The sequence below is a fragment of the Pleuronectes platessa genome, chromosome 19, assembly GCF_947347685.1.
Source record: "Pleuronectes platessa chromosome 19, fPlePla1.1, whole genome shotgun sequence".
Taxonomy (NCBI): Eukaryota; Metazoa; Chordata; class Actinopteri; order Pleuronectiformes; family Pleuronectidae; genus Pleuronectes; species Pleuronectes platessa.
Genome location: NC_070644.1, coordinates 18,135,811 through 18,158,307, shown reverse-complemented (window position 1 = coordinate 18,158,307; position 22,497 = coordinate 18,135,811). Strand labels below are relative to the sequence as shown.

General features: G+C 45.0%; 1 protein-coding gene across 2 annotated transcripts; it reads right to left on the bottom strand.

Annotated features, from left to right (window-relative positions):
- Positions 1 to 949: 949 nt before the first annotated feature.
- dpysl2b (dihydropyrimidinase like 2b) lies at positions 950 to 22,299 on the bottom strand. 2 transcript variants are annotated; one of them, XM_053411090.1, is made up of 14 exons: positions 22,033 to 22,299; positions 12,114 to 12,202; positions 11,493 to 11,677; positions 9,629 to 9,793; positions 9,182 to 9,243; positions 7,815 to 7,895; positions 7,407 to 7,475; positions 6,601 to 6,721; positions 6,253 to 6,409; positions 6,009 to 6,150; positions 5,611 to 5,781; positions 3,827 to 4,006; positions 3,416 to 3,581; positions 950 to 3,260 (listed from the first exon to the last, which is right to left on the bottom strand). In XM_053411090.1, the coding sequence occupies exons 1-14, from the start codon at positions 22,297 to 22,299 to the stop codon at positions 3,169 to 3,171; spliced, it is 1,947 nt and encodes a 648-aa protein (XP_053267065.1). In that variant the 3' UTR covers positions 950 to 3,168. The 2 variants fall into 2 exon arrangements, with proteins under 2 accessions (XP_053267065.1, XP_053267066.1); XM_053411091.1 differs by lacking the exon at positions 22,033 to 22,299 and adding an exon at positions 19,503 to 19,776.
- Between the last annotated feature and the right edge of the window lie 198 nt (positions 22,300 to 22,497).

Here is a 22,497-nt window from a genome sequence, read left to right as displayed (position 1 = left end):
TGAGCAAACTGATGAGGCATGGGACACGGTGAGGAGGACGAAGTGACAGCGGGTTTCTAACATCCAGGTCAATGCTTCAGACATGGGTGCACAGCATTCAGGGTGTGTGTGTCTGTGTTTGTGTGTGTGTGTGTGTCTGTGTGTGTGTGTGCTTTCAACTCTAATAGATTCTTTTCAAAGAGGATTCCACAACTCAGCACCGGATTATGTAGAAACGGTGCAGCACTGTCAAAGACTTATTATTAAAGTTTGTGTGTGTGTTGTGTGTGTGTGTTGTGTGTGTGTCTGTGCATGCTCCAAGCTGTTGCTCATGGCAACCTCCAAACCGACGCGGGGTTGCCATGACAAACAAAAAGCAGAACCCCGAGAGTGTGGAGGGGTCTGTCACCACGGCGACAGCCAGAAACAACGACAGAGGCAGGCGAGGAGAGGAAGGGAGAGAGAGAGAGAGAGAGAGAGAGAGAGAGAGAGAGAGAGAGAGAGAGAGAGAGAGAGAGAGAGAGAGAAAGAGAGAGAGAGAACAGGGAGAATGAATAGAAGAGAAAGACGGATGTGGAAAATATATAAATACAAGAACACAAATCAGTGTGTGTTTGTCGTCCACGCTCCCGCCTGCAGTACCAGAGTAGTAGTAGTACTGCAGTAGTACTACGACCTCTTCAAAGAGGAAACTGTCGACCACAGTGAAAAGGAAGTGGGAACACGAATCCCTCCATCCTGACCCATGTTGTGTGATGTTTAAGTTGCTGTGGAGATGGAGTTTCCATTTCTTATCTGGTCTCATCTTGGAATTCTTTAGAGACGTGCATCTGCCAAACTCCCCCCCCCCCCCCTCCCCCCCACCCTGCTTTAGATTCTTCACATGCATCCACCATTTGTAATGCTGAAGGACTCTTTCCCTTCTATAGGCGTCCGTTTAGATGAGAGGGGAGGAAGGGGGGGGGGTGATTGTGCACCATCTCTGTGCACAAACACAGAGATGGTGTAAGTGTGTGTAAATGTGTTTGTGTGTGTGTGTGAGTTTGAATCAGGGGCCAGTTGCATAAAAACAGAAGCTAACAGCCTTGTGTGTTGTAGATCAGATTTCTAAAATGTCATTTTGTGTTGGAGTTTAAAACAACCACAACAACACAAAGACTTGAATATGTTTAAGTAGCTAACTTACTTTGAGTTAGGGGCTTGATTTAAAAACATATAGAATACCAAGCAGGATATAAATGAGTGTGGTATTCTGAATGGTACATACGGTACGGGTGTCATAGTAGTTCAAAATGAGTTGGTAGAAAAGTCTGAGTCATAACCTACGTTTACGTAACCGGCCCCTGGTTGTGTCTGTGTCAGGCTGAGCTTGTTGCTCCGTGTTGACTCGTGAAAAAAGAAGCTGCAGGACGATGGTGGCCAAGACCTTGTTGACATAAGAGGTAACACAGGAAATCGGTTGCTTGGCTTAATGAAAACCAGATCGGGCCCCAAAAAAAAAGCAGAAAAATGCACATGTGAGCGTTCAGCACAGCTCGTCCAGGACAGAAGAGAGAACCGGAGCCTGTGGTGTGTCCCATCCCTCGCACATCAACACTGCACACTAGTCAGAAGTACATTAGCTCATGGCTACTTTCAAGCGTAAAATCAATAGTGCTCAGCCCTAAGGCAACTAAATACAGGGTGACGCTAAAAAAAAAAAGCAGTTTGACGACAAGTTTAAAAACTCTAAGACATTCGAACATTTTCAAGATATCGAGCGGGTTTCATCTTTAACGGGAGCTCCTCCCGGAAGAGGAGGCCCTATGAAAGCGCAAAATCTGGCACCTTAGAATCGGTTAAATCCTGGCTATTTTACATCTTTAATTTATCTTACATCCTTCACTTACCTCAATTAAGAACACCAACACAAGAAAAGAAGAAAAAAAAAACGAAACAAAATAGATCAAACTATCGGTACAACTTCTGTGGGTTCAGGCACATAAAGAGAGAAAAGGGAAAGAGGGATCTCGATGAGTACAAAAGAGTCAGAAACATTCTGTGTGTAAATGCACTGGTTGGTGATGGGACGGTTATCGGCTGCTTCAGTAGCGCTCGAAAAGAGAAATTTGTACCGTTGCGATTCACAAACTGGAAAAGAAGAAGCTGCGTAGTGAACGGCACCTTCCACACACTTCTCAAGAGTTTTCTACGAGGACGCCGATGAGAAGCAGTAAGGCCATGAGCCGACTCTCTTTCCTAAATCTTTTCCTTCAGTCCTCTCACTTGACGAGGGCCCTAGCGCTCAGAGACGAGGCTTAACGCCCCCCCCCCACCCCGTCGACTCACAGGCTCTCATCGCAGCTGCCAAATTCTGAAATATTCACTCATGTACCTCAGCTCGGCCACAGATGGGCCAACTCAAAGAGTCTAAATCTATCATAAAAAGGATTCCTGTGTTGGTAAATTTTTTTTCAAATCCCGGGGCCGCTCCTCGTGGCAAATAATCAATTCCATATTGATCGCAGCGGCTGCGTTGACGGACGGCGAAGGCCCTGGAAGGTGAAGCGATTGAAATGCAACACAACACGAATCACAGGTAGTCACAGGCTTGATGGAAGTGTTAGATTCTTATCAGCTGAATAAACTGCTTGACTATTGAATTTCAAGCAAACCTACTGTTTGGCCTATTTCAAAACCAGAATGAGGAAATAACAAAAAAACTGGGTTTGGACCCAAGAGAAAATGGAAATATAATGGACATCTTGCATGAAATGTATCCTCTTTTCTGAACTGTATTAATTCAGTTGAGTCTCGACCCCTCTATTAAAACAACAGTATAACAAACATCCAAAGGACACACGGCAGGGAGAAAGTACATTATTTAAAAAAAAAAGACAAAATAATGCTTTAAAAAGTGCTCAAATAAGGAGTGTTTTTCATTTTTTTCTCTTTTTTCATTATTTGTCGTTTTGTTTCTAGCAGTGTCCTCTAGGGTCGGGTACTGGGGAAGAGGAGGAGGAGTGGGTGCATGAACACGCAGCGGAGGAGGAAGTCAAAGATCGAGGTTAACGGACGGCACCGGTGCAGAAAAGGGGCGGGGCTCTCCCGGTTATCGTGATGTGGTTTTCTCGACCCCCTTTTGCTCCCGTCGGCCATTCACCCCCCTCAAATCTCCGTTCCCTCCTCAGCGGCCTGAGGTTGGAGCTTCTAGCCCAGGCTGGCGATGTTGGACTTGCCACCAGGGGGCGCCACGATGCGCTGGGTGCTGCGGCGGGGAATGTTGTCGTCGGTTTGAGCACCTGTGAGATCAAAATGGAAAATTAGCCAGCCAATGACATTTCATCCTTCTGGAGGTATTGGGACTCGTGGGGGAGAATCATTATTCAAGTGCGATAGGCTAGTTAGCTTGTTTGTGTAAGACGTGAAAAGGCCTGAGTGGGTTTGGGTCACTGACCAGATAGACTGAATCCAGACTGGTGCAGGTTGCGGACGGGCTGGTTGGGCAGCTTGGCCGGTGAGGTCTTGGCGGAGGAGGCAGGAGTCATGGTTTTAGGCGTGACCGACACCTCGCACACCGGACCATCATACAGTCCCCTGGGCACGCCCCTCAGCTCGGCCAGCTGCATGATGGGAAACGAGACACAGCAGGTCATAGCAGTGAAAAAAACTAACAGGGAAATATTCCATCTCTCATTCCAGGACGGATATAAACACATTTACGGCCAATCGCTAACATTTATGTCAAAATGACCTTTCAACAACGGAAAATCTGACTTTTTAACAGCAAATAACTAAGAGATAAAAAATGTCAACTGTAAAAAAAAAACACATGTAGGATGCTAGCAGGAAGAAAACAGCACTGTACCCTGCTGCGGGCCTTTATCCTCTTGTAGACGTAGTCAGGGAAAGGTTTACGGGCCACGAAGCGTCCCGAGCCCTCGGTGGTGTGGAGGTTCCCCTCCTCCAACACGATCTTGCCCTGGCTGATCACCACCAGAGGGCCGCCGCGCACCTCTGTGCCTTCAAAGATGTTGTACTCCACAGTCTGTGGACGAGAACAGACGATATCCACGAATACACGTTAAAAAAACACGAACAGTCTAAAAACCAAACACTTAAATTAGGATTAATCAATCTCTCATCTCTTTTCCGGGATGATTCTTTCCAGGATAGAAGTAACCTCAAAAACATTCTTCACCATCTGAGGTCACACATGCTCAGGTCACATGGTATGTGAGACATGTGATATGGAAACTGACTCAAGTCCTTTCTCATGCATCATAATCACGAATCTTTGGAAAGATAAATTATCTGTGTACGGTCATGGATTTGAGTTCAGAAGCCACATGGGGTAAATTTGTGTTGTGCAGCAGAATAAATACAGGAAAGAGAAATTATAACGAATATAAAATATGAACTTGAATTTGAACTTTTTTGAACAGGATAAACATACAGAAAAGATGTGCATTTATTTATGTGTACAGGTTAAAGTTCTCGACTGATGGCCGACTGGTCTATTCCTTCGATGCTTTCAGCTTCATTCATCAATCAAAACATTAAACCTCAAAGACACAACTTCACAACAGTCGCTGATTCATAGTCTCCAGCTGATCTTACCGACCTGGACGATGACGTAACCCCCCCCCCCCGAAGCACATGTTGCAAACCGCTGCTGCTCGAGGTCAAAGATTTACGAGCATCTCACTCGGTCGCTATCTGAAGAATTTGCCAGAGCGGCATTGACTGGACTGGACGCTCTGTGTTCACACATGATGCCAGCGTGTAAAATCGCCAGAAATATTTATGGATTAAAAGGCACTTGTGAAAAGGAGCTTAACTGATTCAAGTCGCACGGAGAGAGACAGAGGATTCAGTTCTCAGGGAAACGCAGAGGAAGAAGTGGGGTCGTTTCAGGAGTGTGTGTGTTTGTCTGTGTGTGTGTGTGTGTGTGTGTGTGTGTGTGTGTGTGTGTGTGTGTCGGTGGGGAGGTTGCTGTATGACCAATTTGGAGGCTGGAACTGTTTGACTGCTCTCTCCTAAAAGCTACTGGAGCTAAAGCTGAGGTCATGGCAATCTGGTGGACTCTGAAATTAGATCTCCAGTAAGACAGACACACACACACACACACACACACACACACGCACACACACAGACATGTACACACAAATACACACTCTAAATGAGCACTTTCTCCCATGAACATTAGTCCGTCATTTTCTTCCCAAGTGGAATAAAACGAAACCAAAGGACATGTCGGGATAAGAACATACACAGCACAGTTGCTCCGTCTCTCTGTCACACACACAGACACACACACACACACACACACACACACATACTGATCGGCCTGCTAACAATCAGAAATGATGTCTTCCAGTTCTCTGGCAAATTTTAGGGATGACCTCACTCCCTTGACGCTGAGGCCCACACCCTGTTCGGCTGTCATACGGCCGTAAAGCCCGAGTCGGGAATATAGTGAAATAATAAACCTGCTGCTCGATTAAATGAACTCAACTGTGATCATTCATCTTTATCACATAATAGAATATTGTGTGTTTTAAATGTAAGGATGTGCTTTTAAGTAAAATCACTGTAGTGGACATAAAAAATAACAGTTTTGCGTTGAGGTGTGAATGTTGTCGGCCGTACCGAGTTGTGGGTCTTGGCCGAGATGATCTTCGTGACGTCCGGGTCCCACAGCACCAGGTCGGCGTCGGAGCCCACGGCGATGCGTCCCTTGCGGGGGTACAGGTTGAAGATCTTGGCGGCGTTGGTGCTGGTCACCGCCACGAACTGGTTCTCGTCCATCTTACCTGTCACCTGAAAGGAATCAGAGCTGAGGGTGAGAGGAGTATCTCAGCAGCTCAGGTGTTTCTCCATCCTGCCGGCACAGCGCGGACTGATGTCGGCTCCTGGTTAGTGGCCGACCCACGCTACCTCCCGGGTCGCAGGAGCCTGTTTGTGAGGTTGTTAGTTCACCGGATAAACCAAACACAACCATATCCAGGAAAACTGAACACAAAAAGGTATAAACACACTGGACGCACCACACACTTGTCCCAGATGATGGACATCCTCTCCTCGGTGCCGTTGACGCCCTCGGGGATCAAACTGAAGTCGTCTTTGCCCACGGCACGCTGGGCGGTGTTGAAGGGACAGTGGGCACTTCCTGTCACCTGCAGGTCGCCGCTGCACAGGAAGTGAAGGAGAACAGGGACGACACGGTGTTCACATCAAGACGTTTTTATTTCACCCTACCTCCAGTTTCAAAGTTGTGGATCGTGGTCTTACCAGGAGAGCAGGGAGTTGAGATAGTCTGGTGTGGTCGGGTCGGGGCTCAGGGGGGGGGAGGTGACGAAGGCGGCCGCTTTGGCCCAGTTCTTGCTCCAGTAGTGGGAACCGTCCGTTCCCAGGCTGGCAGTGATCGGCTCGCCGTAGACCACGGTGCCTGAAAGTTCAGTCCCATTTTAAAACAAGACGCTACACACATGTCATGTGGAATGTTTCCAGACACATTTCAAACTGCTTCGGACACACACTTGATGGCAAATGATGATTTTAAACATATTCAGAGTTTTCTAGTCCAACTCTTTTTCTGTCGGTTTCATTTGATGGTTATTTTCAGTGTCAGCGTCTCACCCTTCTTCCTCGCCTGAGCGATGACATCAGCGGCGCTCTTGCTCATCACCTTGGTCACGTACAGGGGACAGTTGGTCTGATTGGCCACAGTCACCGAGCGGTTCACAGCCTCCGCCTCCACCTGAAGGAGAGAAGAGTGGAGTCGATGTCTTCATCCTCATCTCACTCATGACCGTCACGTGTCTCAAAGGCCTTTGTCAAATATAACTCACTCCAACTGTTATAGGATCATGTGAAGATATCAAACTTTGATTTGGCGAAATAACAGCTGACAGTCCCTCAGGAATGATTGAATACTTAAAATAAATTAACCCTTTAAAATGACTGTCTCACCCAGTTGAATAACCATTAATCATTAAAAGAGTTTTGTTGTTTACGCCTTTTTAACCCTATTGTCTGTGTTTCAGGCCGATTCTCTGGAATAAAGCAAAGACAACGTTTTTTCCATCCGCAGCCACAAAAATAAGGTAAATCACTTAAGAGAATCTTGGCAAACTTGTTTTGATAAATGTAACAGCAGGATAGTGATTTGTCAGTGAACGCCCCCCCGACGTGTTCCAAACACAGAGAGAACTGTGGATTCCTCACGTCGTCTGTTCTCGATTAGTTCAGGGCGTCCATTTTCTCTGACCTTTGCCAATGGGTCTTAATCATGATCAATGTTATTATGTAATTCCTCGGTCGTGACAAGTCAGTCAGTCACTAGTCCCTGTGTTGTATTAGTAAAAGGTTAAAGGAAACTTTTAAAACAGTCGCACCCTATAAAACAATCCACTCAGGTCACTTTCCAAAGTCCTGACTCTCACCTCCTCAGGATGACTCAGCACGTGGCCTTCAGGCCCAGTGATCCCCTGCTCCAGGATCTTACACTGCTCCTAAAACACACACACACACACACACATAAATGAACACACAAACCGCAGTGGAAGGTTGTTGAGTTGTGTGCAGGTACACACATGTTCTTCATGACAAGCCTTGGCAGTGAAAAACCAAGCAGGGCCATCGACTCCATCATCCTCATCTGTGGGTTATTAAGAGCTCAGCATTGAACATGTCATCGCGCCGGGGGAGAAAACGATGTGTCGCAGGTTTAACTCCGGTTTAATAAACCACAGAGACGCCGTGGGCCCTCTGTGCTGAGTGGGGCTCAGGGTTTTATATCCCGACAAGGAGCAGAGAATCACTCCGAGTCATTTTGGATTAAAGTCTCTTACCTCAGCTACGATGTCTCCGTTCTCAGCGTGCACCTGAGCGATGGCCCCCAGGTCGCGGATCACACTGAACACCTCATACACCTGGGGAGAAGACACACAGTAAACCATCAGACACCTCGTCACTACAATAATGATCTCTTTGTTTGAGTGATTTTAGACATTATTGATTATCTGAATAAATACTGGTTTACTGGAGTATTTGAATATCCTGTCTCTTTAAGGCCCACCCTCCTGATAAAACCCAGTCTGCTCTGATTGGACTAAAAGCTATTTGTGCATTATGTAAATGTAGAGGTATTGATAGGACTTCTGAGGAGCACTTTTCAACTTTGCAGAACTTTTTATTCAAACATTTTTTTTTTGTAAATCTCACTTGAGGTGAAAAAGCATCATATGTGTCCTCTAATCCCAGAAAAAAGACAAAAATAAAAACCTGAATGATTCACAACTTTGTGGTGAAGTGAAACATGAACCCCCCCCCCACTCGTGGTGATGACTTCACCGACATGTGAGTGACTCATCCTCCGCCCGCTGCCAAACACGCAGCAGTAAAGAGCCATCGACGTTCGACCCGGGAGAGAAACAGATAAACTCTGGCTGCAGCGGCCGGAGAGAATTCCTCACACAGGTGCCAGAGACCAACACGGATCTGTTTGGAAACAGCTTTCAAGTGGGATTAATTTGTTTCAACCGTGAGTCAGAGGAGACGTTCAGAGGGAGAAACACGGCGTGAGAGAACGGCCGAGACGGAAAGCAGCCGTAACTCACACTGACAACAGAGTGTCTCACTCGTTGTCGGCTCCCAGTCTCTGTTTCACCAGATTAAACAGATACAAACACAGATGTGGATTTTACACCTTTTCTTTTGTTTTCACACTGGTCCTGAGCTCAGAGTCTGGACCAGTGAACAAGTCCTGACTCAGATGTGAAGGCAACGGTCTCATAATTAGACACTGATGATCATGTGGAAAGTTGTCAGATTTATATGCTGCTGCAAGTTTCATGTTTACTGAGAATTTAACAGTTTAATTAGATTCGGGGGAGGAGAAGCTGCATCTCGACAAGACGGAGAAACCAATTATCGTTTTATTGTACAAAGACTTTGATTTAAATCAGTTTAGAACGTTTTATCAATTTTATTTTATTGTATTTAACCCTTTTGTCATCTGTAACATATTCACTCTTCTAGTTCTGCTCCATTATTATCTAATAATGTGTGATCATCATCATTATTTCATGGGATCTATGTTATTATATTTGATTTTGCTGTTAGTTTCACAATGGAATTAATGGTTTTAAAACAAGCTTTTATGGATTTGACGTTTACTGTCGTGCAATATCAATATTGAAATGACGAGAGGCCTCACCTGAGCGTCAGTGAGCTGGAAAACGTCTTTATAAGCCAGATAGACCAGGAAAGAGTTGACACCTACAAAATAAAAAGACGTAAAAAGTAAATAACTTTACAGCAATGTAGTGATAACAAACAGAGCAATTTTGTGCTTCCTTAAAAGCTGTAAACAACTTAACCCTAACCCTGAGCCTGCAAAACAGAAACTTTAATTTACCCCGAAGTGAAACACTGTAAATTTGACCCCATGTTTTGACCCCACACAATATTTGAAAACGTTGCTACTTGCTCTTGTCTTTGTGTTGTGGGTGTGGTGAACATTGCAGCCTCAAGAGGTCACTAGAGGGGCTTTTCTACTGATCAATTCTTTCATATTAAAACATTAAGTGTTTCCTGTCAAGTTAATCATATTCAAAGCATTGGGTTGTTGAACTGTGCGGCTGTGCTTTGGGTGTGGCCGCACCGTGATCCTTCACCAGCGCCTCCATCTCCTCCTGGATGCCCCGGTGCCACTCGGTGATGTCCACGTGCAGAGAGTAGTCGCAGCAGGACTTGCTGTCGGCCCATTCGCGCCACTGCTCGAAGGCGGAGAGGAGGCTGACGCCGGGCTCAGGTACCACGTGGTCAACTGGAAAAATAACAAAAACCACAAGCTCAGACTCAGGCCTGGTAGATATCATGTCTTATCTGAATCTACTGAGTCCACAGACGCAATGATTCAGTTTGGATCCGAAGCCCAGTTTGTCCGAAGTGAAGCGTATTGATCTGTGAAAATAACCAGATGCACGTCTCCTGGTCCACGTTCAAACCGCAGCCAGCGCTCGCAGCACAAACATCATCTGTTCGTGGTTTCCAGCAGCCAGCGCTCACGTATAGATCCGCTCAAGATGTTTTCACACACTGTGACTGTCTCGGATCTGCTGAAGCGAAGGATCCAGTTGATTAAATGATCCTTCAGGGCGGTAACAGATTCAGAATCAGCAAAGTTGACTATGTAGATGTTCTTATACAAGGAAATTGTATTGATGGTTGTATACTGTACAATAACATGTGAAAAGGAAGTAGGAATATACAAATATTTGCATTAAATCAATGCATAAACCGTCATTTTGAACATCTAATTGATCAGTTGGTTTTTAAATGTCTGTCACAGTTTCTGAGAGTCATTATTGTCTGCTTTGTTATTTATTGACAAACCAGTTTGTCGCTTCAGTGCTAATTCGTGTCATCCTCCTTCACGTGTGGTCACAAGTGTCTCATCAGATCTTAATCAGTCTGGATCATGAGGTTTAATCGTTAGTTTCTTCGTCTGTGGTTTGAAATCTGATTCAAGTCGAACCTCCGGCCTCTTTACAAACTGTCACTTTCCTTGTGTTTGGTGCAGAACTGTGTGCGACAGCCTGTGTGCGGCAGCCTGTGTGCGACAGCCTGAGGCGACGAGGCTGTGAGTGTGTGTGTTCTGCTGTGACTGAGGCAGAGGAGGGTGGAGCTGCTGAGTCAGAGGGAGGAACCAGTGTGACAATTACAGGGATTTTTCATTTAGCTTAATTTTCCTGTCACGTCAGGACTAGTCCTCAAACAGCCACACCTCTGTCATCACTAGGATGTCAGAGGGAAGGTTTCTAGGTGGGTCGGCCAATCAGGGTCTTTCTCTGTGGAGTCTGCATGTTCCCCTGTGTCTGTGTTTCTTAAGGTACTCAAGCTTGAAAAGAAGGAAAATAATTAGAAACATGATCCTTACAAGATAAACGGTTTTGATGGACGAGCTGAAATTTGAATGAAAGATTATGAAAATTTAAATAGAACTATAAGAATTAGCAATGATGCTAGACGTAGGGGGCTGCAGCACCTCCTACTGGCGAGGGGTGTAACTTCAAGACGAAAAAAGAAATAAAATAAATCCATTCAAAGAAACTTATTTCATTTAATTTCTGAGAGAAGCACAGAAGCACTACTTATAATATTTGATTCGATTTAAGAATATGCTGCTTTGACTTACAATGTATTGGTATCTGTTGGGTGGACATTCAAATTAACACTAAAATCATGATTGTTAAAATATCTGAGTGACAGAATCCATGTTTGTGAAATAACAGAATGTTGTGTGTGTGTCTGAGGGGAAAGAAATTCACTTCCTGGCTCAGTGTGAACTTCTCAGAGCAGATGGCCGATTTATTATTTTGGCTCCCATGGGACCCGACCTGGCACTTTTCCTGTTCTCATTAAAACATGTTCAAATGAGGCCAATCAGTGAATGGGGGGATCAGGAAGGACTCAGACTCAGATATGAATCACCGGCAGTAGGACCCTTGTGGTCGGGGACTTACTGATCATGGTGGTGCCTCCGGCGAGCGCGGCCTTGGTCCCCTGGTAGAAGTCGTCTGCAGACGTCATGCCTCGGTCCGGCATCTGGAAGCGGGTGTGCGTGTCGAGGCCGCCCGGCATCAGCATGCGGCTGTGGGCGTCGATGGTTTTGACCCCGCCGGGCACGATGAGGTTTTCCCCAATTTGTCTGAGAAAAATAAGTAATTAATCATAAAAAGAAGGGAAATAAAACACAAATATTAAGATTTAAAAGGTTCCTGTTCTTATTTGTTACTCCACTGTAGGTTATATTTATGCCCCTGTTGGTTTGCTTGATTTTTCAGCAGGATTATGCAAAAACTACTCATAAGATTTCCCTGAAACTATATGAACTGTATGTAAGGTTCAGGGAAGATCCAGATCAGAGGGCAGATCCCGGAATTTTCCAGGAATAATTCATGGAAATCAGACATATGCAGAGGATCAATATTTATGAGTGTGTCTAATTTTGTGCAGCTTGTTTGGATTGAGTGGGATTGTTGGCAGAGGGACGCGCTCCACTGAGCAACAAACTAGTTTATATTTGTACTAGGGACAGATTCTAACTTTGTAAACATGATGTCAGCTGCTTGAACTGAACTCACTTGATGACTCCATCCTCGATGTAGATGTCAGCACAGAACGACTGGTCATCGTTCACGATCTTCGCCCCTTTAATGAGGAGACGGTCGCTCTGGAAAAAACAATAAAGATGATTAGTGGCTGCAGATATAATAACACGTCATCGTGAAAACAGAAGACGCTCGAGGTCTGAACCCTCTGGGTTTTTTTATAGATGCCTGTAAAAATATGACCATGAGGGCGAATATCCGATTTGATTCGACTGGAAGTGGGATTAAGTGAGTTTGATGAAAGACATTTTGGGGAAAAGTCACATGAAGGAGTCGACCCAATAAAATGCAAATAATCCAAACTGGTTTAATCTACTGAGCTTTTGCAGTCCGGCCTTTTTTAGGATACACTCAGATAAGAAACACACAGCTTTACACAGATACTGGATTTCCTCCTACACACACACACACACACACAGATAAATACACTGCAAACACACACACTTCAAACACACTGTGATGTTTGGATCAGGGTGTGGATGTTTTTAATGTCAGGAGGGAAATGGAGAAGAAGGAGGGTTTTTAAAGATATCTGTAAGGAAACACTCCTCGAGTCACTCCAGTGTTTTCTGGTTGGAAACAGTAGCTGCAGATCACTAGTGAAATTCTTCAGCAGCTATTAGAATGTAAATAACCGTGACCTGTGACATAATGAAAGAATTCAGCATAACAATAAAGGACAGACCCCCCCCCCCCCCCTCCCTGTTGTCTACGTGTGTGTGAGCTGTTGTAGTAACAGACACAAGGTTGGACCAATCAGGGCACAGACTGTGTAATCAATCATCGATGGCACCCACTCCCACTGAGCCCCTCAACCCCCGTCCCTCCCCCGTGTCACCCCCGCAGCTCGGGTCCTCTTTCCAGAAAGGGAGTGGCAGCCCTGGTCACAGGGACTCCAGCATCCCCGGCTAACAAAGGCTGCTCTGTCTGAGGCTCTGTGTGTCTGTAGCTGCTGCCCGGCCGCCCGGCCAGCAGCTCGGGCCCCTGAGCACGGCTGCCGCTCTTCAAAGCCCCGGTCAGCCGGTCGTGGCCCCGCCCTGCACCATGCACAGAACTCTGAGCTGCAGGACGCAGCGCCATGAAATCGCATTTACAACCGTCCCCTTGTTTCAATAACCAGGGGGCTGAATCGTTTACTGCAGCACAATGAGGAGCAGGTGGAATTTGTTTGGTACATGAGGGCAGTTCATATTCAGCATGTGGGGAAACATATGACATCATTTTTCAGTCCCTGTTGATCCCTACAGGTGTTTTTATTGTTTTATTCAGATGCATTTTGTGTCCTGCAGCTTCCAGCATCTCACATGGAAGCAATTTACTGCTTCTCTGTTTCTTATAACATCATAAATTTAACATTTCATTATACTTTGACATTTCAAACTAGAGTGCCATCGCCCAACAGGCCCCTTGAAGTCAATCAATTTGAAATAAATCACAAACACTCATAAATAGCAGGCCTCTAACTGTGCCTACTTTTTTTCCATCAAGATCCATAAATTACATCCTGAGAAAATAGTGAAAAGTAAAATCCTGGATCTGCACCAAAATGAGTTCCTCCCTGACCCATAACACATCCTCCTATTGAATTTTAATAAAATGCCGTTCAGTTCATTTTTAGCGTCTTCAGACCCGACTGACAGAAACTCGAGTGGCATCACCTGACGCGGCTTCACGCTGCCTGTGAAACAACAAACTTCTTTGAACATTCTCATGGAAATGTGAATAAAAGAATCATAGCTTGAAGCCACAAAGTCAGGATTTGTCAAATGGTGAGAAGAAATATGGTAAAATCCATGGGTTTAAATCAGAAAAACATCTTCTAGGCCAGATTTTTGCATTTCAATCTTATCTCCTCCCTAACTTCCTTTGTTTTCATGCCGTAGATAATCCTACACACACTTGAGGACCTCAGCTGACGGCAGCCGCTCTGGAAAATGTAGTGCAGCTGTCATTTTAAAGGTGTGGCGATGCTCTGTCAGCGCTCATGGAACTCGGGCAAATAGATTGTGTGGTAATCTTCGATCTATGTGGTGCAGACGGCTCTGGTGGAGCGATGTGCCGCGCTCCGGGCCGCCGTTGGCCCGTGTTCATCCCAGCGACTGCTTTGAAATGAAGCAGTTACATCATCACGACCGTCATTATCACATTATACCGCCCGAGTTTGCCAGCAGCTCTCGAGTCAACAGTCACATAAACTCAAAGTCGTATGAGCCAAAGACTTTGGGTTTTATCCCTAAAAAGAGGTGGATCACAAAAAAGGTTCAGTGTTTCAGTTTAATCTGCAAAAGAACTACTTCCCTTTAATCCACTCTTATCATCTAATTGTTGTGGAGCTCACAGGAGCTGGAAAGTGTATCTGGTTGTTCTGGATCAAGGCCAAACATGACAGTGACCTTTGGATCACGGGAGCCTCTCACAGCCTCACAAACAGGATGTGGACGGAGCTCAATGGGCCCCCTGTTGCTATAGAGCTGTGTTTTCATTCCACAGCACAAAACATGAGCGTGCTAATGTATATATGCAGCGGAATGCAGTGTGGTGAGCAGAGAGTAAGACGCCACTGTTTTCAAACAATTAGTGGAAAAACAACTTTCCTTAACCCTAATTATCTTCTTAAAGAAAACATCCTGGTCCAGGGGGAAGCCCCACATGGACGGATGTAGAAGAATTGTGTGTGTATTAAACAATAAAGTCCTAATTTGACGAGACTGAAGTCAGACTGTTGTGAGAATTATTGTTGGTTACATTTGTGTGATATTAAAAAGGGGTTTTCTAAGAAGAAAGAAAAAGCATAACACAAACATTTCATGGCTAGTGTGTTAGCAAGAAAAACCACAACACGCAAATCTAGTGCCTGAACCTCCTCTACCAAATATCAACAGTGCAAAATGGTGGCACCTGCATTAAAGACATTTTGGCTTCATTTCTGCACTAGACACGTCGTCCATCTTTAAATTCGCACACAGCCAATCGGATCAACCTGTCGTATCACATGACTCGTGTAAGATATCGTTATTAAAAGCACAAACAAACAAAGCCACAAACCAACGAGTGGACATTTTAAATCGCCGCACAAAAGAAAAGAAGTCGCCTGCTGTCTGAGACGTTTGGTGAAATTAGAGAGAAATCTGCTCAGTCGCAATGAAAACAGTCGCAATGAAAACAGTCGCAATGAAAACATCTGCAAGTTTTAGACGTCTCCCAGCAACTTGGCGTGTTGTTGTCCAAATGGAACGTATCCTGGCAACATCTGTGAAGTCAGGTGGAGAACGGTGCCAGGTCCGACCCTCGGCACGCTGATTTATGGGAGTTCTGGATTATTCAAAAACCCTCCTGCTTATTAAAATAAAAGCGCTTACATGTTCAGACACATGCTCACTTTAGAATGACAGACTACAGCAGGGATTAAACAGGTTCCCCAAGAGAGGATGTCGAGCTCTACAAGTTGGCTGGAAAAATACTGAACGATAAAACCTAGGTTCAAATCAGCAGAGAATTCAAAAATCAACTATTCAGCAATGGAGAAATATACCTTAAATATGTGTTATTGACTTTAATATTCATTTTGACTTACATTTTCTCTTTATCATTGGAGAAAATCCTCTTTAATTCTTGGTTTTACATTTAAGTCCCTAAAGTTTTTTATACAATGAAAATCCACTTACATTCTATATATATTTGTATATTTTTTTATTTAAACTCTGACTTTTACTATGAAAATAAATCACTTGTATTCTCTCTGGTACTTTTGAATACTAATTCAAATTTTGGGTGACACTCGAGGACACAGTGATGGTGGAGGCACCACCTACATGATCTGTATTCATATACACATGAATGTAATACACACACACCGACACACACACACACACACACACACACACACACACACTGACATATACACACACACACACACACACACACCATGTGTTTCTGCTGTCATGAATGGGGTAAATGAACTGTGGGTGAACGAGGATGAAGCGGGGGGGCGGGTGATTTGGACACCAGCTCACTGTGTACGACGTGAGAACAGACATGGCCCCGGGCTGATGTGCACTGATAACAGCATGAACACACTGCAGTGACCTTAACTGTAACAAAACAAACGCTCACACTCACACACACACACACACACTGTACTCAAGGTTTACTAACACACTCTGATGATCTCTCCTCCTCTGAGGACACGGAGTCACTGAGACTTTAATCCAGTCTTATTATAGCTTCAGTCTATTTATATTTCTCCACTATCTTTATACATTTTTTACTAGTGAAGACAAAATGACTCGACTCACCGTTTCACTGACAAACTTACTTTATAGCAATATTGATGATGATCCTTTGATCAGGTTCCAGCTTCTCGCACGTGAGGATTTGATTTTGCTTTTCAATATTTTACACCACTCACCGCTGCAATTAATTTCTTACTATTTGGCATTTTAACTTTTAATATCAAGAAAATAATGCTCATCACGTTTTCAGAGTCACACAATCAGGCCAAAAAATATATATTTAATTTATAATTTAACTTTTGCATAAAATTTCCAGTGAAATAAAAATAACAGTAACAACAGCTAATTTGCACATTTGAAAAGTTAGAAAAAGAGGATGTTTGACGTTTTTCTTGATAGATGGGTTAAATGACTCATCATTGATCACAAACATCGATAGACTAAATAAATAATTCAGTAAGTGTCTCAGACTTAATATTGGAAACTGAATATTTGGGGGTTTTGGATCATTGCTGAGTTCAGCTTCTATTTTGCTCCTTTTTATTAACGATATAATCGAATCATAATAAAAGTATCATTGGTTGCAGGCACTGCTCGCTCACTTCTTTGAACTCTGCTCGGGTTTCAATGTATGAATCAGAGATTTCATGAGTCACAGCGACGCTCTGATGCCAGGTGGTGGACTTGAAGAGTTTCATTCATATTTGATGAGCAGTGCTTTCAGAACCTCCCGGCCTGTGGAGCTGACCCGCCTCCATGTGGCCGAGACCAACCAGTCGGCATCCTGAGTGATTCATTCCCCTTTGTATTAAATCTACTTAAACTCATTAAACTGGCAATTTGGTGGAGGCACAGACATAATTGTTTGGTCAGTGCTCCTCCTGTATTGTATTTATTCGATTTAAGCCCATTCATTTCCTCTCCAGCTTGTGTTTGCTTTTAATAAACTCATCACTGGCTCTGCCACACGGTCGAGACCCAGGAGCTGAAATCAAATCCCTGACGGGGTTTTAAAAGACAAAGCTTCACTGCTCCTCCCTGATGTGACGTGTGTACAATTCACTACAGGACTGAGAACGTGCAGCAGGTAGATCCTCCATTCTGAAGAAAACTGTTCCAGAGACAAGTCGCTCGTCTCTGACCTGCTTCCTCTTCCATGCGTGGTTCAAGAATAGTCAGTCTATCCATTTAGTTCTTACTTAATCACTGTTGGGACTACACCTCCGACTAATCCTCTCAGCTCTCCACCAACTGGCTGCTGCAGCTCCAGCACAGAGACAGTTGGGGGGGGGAATATGCCTCTTTTCACCAGCGACACCACGCTGCCAAAGTCCAAAATCTGTTTTCAATTATTATGTTATTATCATTGGAATTTTTGTGTGCATAATGCCTCTTTATAAACAACTGAAATATGAAGTCGTTTCAGAATGGTTTGCTCTCTTTATATAATCTATGTCTGAGACAAGCCACTTTATAGTATTTTTCCATTTGGATCATCACTCTGAGAAATCTCAGTTTGTGTCAACGTCACTTTTTGCCTAATAGAGCAGCAACTATTGACTGATTTTCATTTGGATCAACTTATTGATTTTTTTTTTGGGACTAATTGATGAGTTGTTTGGTTTTGAAAGCGTCAAAAGGGCAAAAAAAACACTTACTAGAGGCTGCCAGAGCTCAATGAAGCAACTACACATCATGTGTCCAACCAACAGCTGCAAACCAGGAGATAATTCATTTATAATGAGGGTTCAGGGAAGACGGGAGTCCAGGCTGATATGGGATGGGACAGGTTATAGATCGCTCTGTGCATCCTCTCATGGTTTACTTTGACCACACGGTGTTTACATGTCGTCCACAAAGAGGACGGATGGAGGTTTAGGCCTCAGCTAATGGAGAGTAAGAGAGAATGTAAGTTTGGGCCCCTGGTCCAAGATGTCTGAAGGGCCCCTCATCCTCCTCCTGCCCACCATCATCTCAACAGAGTCCTGTTGACGGCTTCTTCACCGTGACCTCAAAGTGAAGATGTCTACTGGTAGAAACTTTTACTGAGGACACATGAGGCTCTTGTTGACCCCTCGGGCCCAGAAGAACCACTGTGCAATAAATATAATCCTATCAATAATTCAGCCGTGCATCTTTTAATCTGCTGCATTTCAGGATGAAACCATAAAATAAAAAATGCAACACACATCTGAGATCGGCTTCATAAAGAGTATTTCAGCTCCGTCCCTGTTCCGAGTGAGTCCGGACATTTCTAACTCGATTATTCCACCTTGTTTCCGCCCGGCGACCTCCCTCCTTCCTCCAGCTCTGCCGGTGTGCAGCAGCATCTTCCCTCTTCTTACACAGCTGAGCGAGAGAAACATGGAAGGAAACGGGAACCTCTGTCCCCTCCCTTCCCCATGGCTCCCCTCCCTTCCCCTCCCTATTCTCCACTTTCCACTGAACCAGCACCACCTCCATCATCCAGGGGAACTCTCTGCTCCACCGTGACACACCGACCTCTTAAGAGGTTAAAGTGTCCTAAAAATAAAAATCTGATTTTTATCAAATCGTAAAAACGGAGCTTGAGGGAATGAAGAAGGAAAATGCAGGAGGTGTTGAGGGGGATGAGGGGAAGCATTTGCTCCACCAGCTGGTGTGCATTGATACCCGGCTCCCAGACACACAAAGACCACCGGCGTGAAATCTCTTCTCTCCTGCACGACACGCATAAAGGAGGACCGAGTGGGAAGCTGCACCAACAATGAACGGGATTATTCTAACGGTTTTTTCTTGGCACTTGTCGCAAAGATGCTGCAAAAAACCCACATTCTAATTTAGCTTCGAGGGCCTCGGTGGTTTCATCGATCCTAAGGCGCGTTCATCCTCCACGACGCGGCTCCCACGATATAAACCCGACATGCATGTGCAAAGATGCATTCATAGGGAAGAAACGCATGAGGTCAGCCTGTGCTCCGAGATCACATTTGAGGAGGAGCGCGGCGCAGCGGAGCCGCAGGGACCGTGCCGCGCCATGCCGGTCCCATCCTGCACCCACTCCCGCATGCAGGCCCGACCCACCCGAGCCAGGACACCGGGCCGGATCCGCTCTCCTCTGTAACGTGTAAAAAACACCCACGACACTCACTGTGATGCGGGGGATGTTCTTCTTGCCCTGGTAGCCAGACATCTTCGCCGGTTGTTCGGTCGAGCGCTGCGCCTTGGACCGCTAGGAATGCACCGCGGGATTACTGCTGCTCGCGACGAGGAAGATGAGGGTGACGAAGAGCAAGGAGCAGGAAGTGTGGTCGTAGTCGATCCTTAAGGAGGCCACGAATGTGAAGAAAGTATCTGTGGACTCCTGATGGCAGCCTCCCGGTATCCACCGATGCACCAAACCTTCTCCCACCCAGACGGAGTCAGACGAGAGGGGAGGAGGGAGGGAGGGAGGGAGGGAGGGAGGGAGGGACCGTCCCCTTCCCCATAAAAGAACCCCACGGAGCATGCGCAGAGCCTCGCCCTGCTCCACTGACGGAGAGAGGGCCACTAATGCCATCAATGGCTCTCTTTGGATTAGTGAAGGCAGAGTGCACAAGACGGAACAAATGAAGAAACATCCAGCAGCCATTTTAACCTCTGATCACTTTATCTGCAAAGCACCAAATAAACCAGAGGAAATAAAAGAAACAGGCAATTTCACAACTAGTTTCAACCTGAGTCCCCGGTCACTGCTGGTGATGGTCTGTATTCATAGAACAATGAAAGCACTTCAAAGTAGATTTCCATACAGTGAAGCACTTCCTCTATCACAGTTGGGGTTCAGTATCATGCCCAAGGAGGCCTCGAACCTCCGACTGGTCAGTGGACCACCCTCTCTACCTCCTGAGCCACAGCAACCTTGGTGCTAAAGATTCAAAGCGACTCAAAGTAGTTTCCAGTTGTGAATAGAAAGAGTTAGTGACACTTGTTGGGATCAGGGGAGACAATAGGACAGGATTTAGTAAAATAAGTTTTAAAGGACTATCTTGTAAAACTGGTGGAAGTTGTTTTCCTTCAGCTGCAGAGGTCAGATATAAGACACCTGACCTGACTGGTTCTCCTCATACGAGAGATGGAATGAAATCAGACTGAGAAATATTCAAATTCAGTGAACTGATGCTGTCATGGACTCCATCTTAACTTGAATAGCAGATTGTTAAAGGAGGTTATGGCTTCATCCATTTATTTGTTTGTCTGTCCACAAGATTATTAAAAAACGACTGAATGGATTTCTATAAAGAGTAAAAGGGTTGCTGATGAAGAAAATCAATGAATAACAATCTGTTTCTTTCTAAAAACATTAAATTACACCAAAGGAAGCACGTTTAAGCCAATTTTTGGTGAACTTGCTAAAGAAGGTGACCGACTCCTGAGTTTGATTGTGTTTTCTTCTAAATTCGGATTAGAGTGAGCCACTAGCTGCCGTCATGAGTCAGACTTGGGTTGATGCACCACAAATTTGTGTTATTAAAATGTATTTCCTTGCAGGGCTCAATTTTCCTGCCTCGGGTCCAAAAAACTTAGCAGCCTGCACCTACTAGCCGCTAGTTAGCATGGCTAGCATTGTTTTAATCATGTGAATTTGCCATAAATTAAGATCGTGAAATACAGAGGAGTAAGAATAAGCTATGATATTTATTTATTTATTGTAGTGCAGTAGATAAAGTTGCAGATAATAGAAGTACTCAAACAATACCTCAATAAGTACCCAAATACAATAGTAATGTTACTTTTCACCACTGCAGTCTGAAAAATAGACCTAACATGTCAGATAGCATTTAAACATCCAATCATTTCATGATATCTCTTTTATTATTCATACGCAAGAACAATTAAGTTAATTCCAATTATATAGGCTTATACGAGAGAAGAGCAAACTATACATGTACGATTAAAGTAGACAAAGGAGTTACGGGAGTATCAGGAGTGGATTGTGTTGCTGATGCTTCCGATCAATACGTAACATGAAACCAGGATTCAACAGCCAGAGCTTCTAATAGCATCCTGAGTGCTTGAATATTAAGTAAAGGAAGTGATGTCAGCGCCACGATTCACAACCCAACTGCAAAACCTGGATGATGTGTCGAGCCAGCAGGGGAAGAGTGGATTTTCTTGCAAGTCAGAGCTGCGTCTCAAGTCAGTCAGCTCCACACCCTCAGATAAATGAAACCCTGCAGTCGTGCATTATGTCATGAGCACTCATCCTTCTGTGTTTACATTAGTCTCAGGCAGGAGGGGAAGACACGTCTAACTCCTTGCAGATTGACTTGTTTAGATAGTGATATAGCTCAAGGGCACTTCAGCAATCCATGCACACGTATGCAAGTACAACAAAAATCCAACTGTATCAGCTGGAGCTCACAGGAGCCACTCCCTCTGACACCCCTGCATGCGGGCCCTCCACCGACTCTATTACATCAGAGTGCTTTCTGGGAAATGTAGTCAGAGCAAGTTGTCTGTCGTGAACAGGCTGCAAGCTTAAACAAACTCAAATAGTAGGGAGGGGCTTTAATTGGAAGATATTTGGATGCAAATTACGCACAGATCTGATGGAAGAAATGAAAGAAGGAGAGAAAGAGATTGAAAGAAGAAAATAGACAGAAGAGGTAGAAAATAGAAAGACAAGAAAATGAAATCACCCTTTTATCGTCCAGGTTCTGCAGAGCTTCTTTCCCGGTGCTCAACCTGATCTCCACCTTCCTCGGCTGGGAGATGTCGGTCTGCCGGTCAATGACGCTTCTGTCGCTCCGGCCCCTGCACATCGAGAGCGCGTCAAAGTCCAGCGTCTTGCTGTCGGAGGAGCCCTCCACCGGGCAGAACATGCCACAGAACTGCTGCCTCGGCCTGGCCGGGCTGTCGGAGCCCATGCTCTTGAAGAAGCCTGGTACTTCCCCGGTGGACGACATGCTTCTGGAGCAGGCGGGGGGGCAGCTGGAAGCTTTTTTTCTCTGGGGGGGTGTAGCTGCACAAATGCTCCGGTTTCAGCTGCTTGTGTTCTTGTGGACAGCCACCGCCTTTTTGCCGGGTTCCAAGTGCAGGTGGTCGCACTGTGACAAAGAGCGCAGGCAAATCTGTGAGGCTAATGCTGCATGAAAACACTCCCA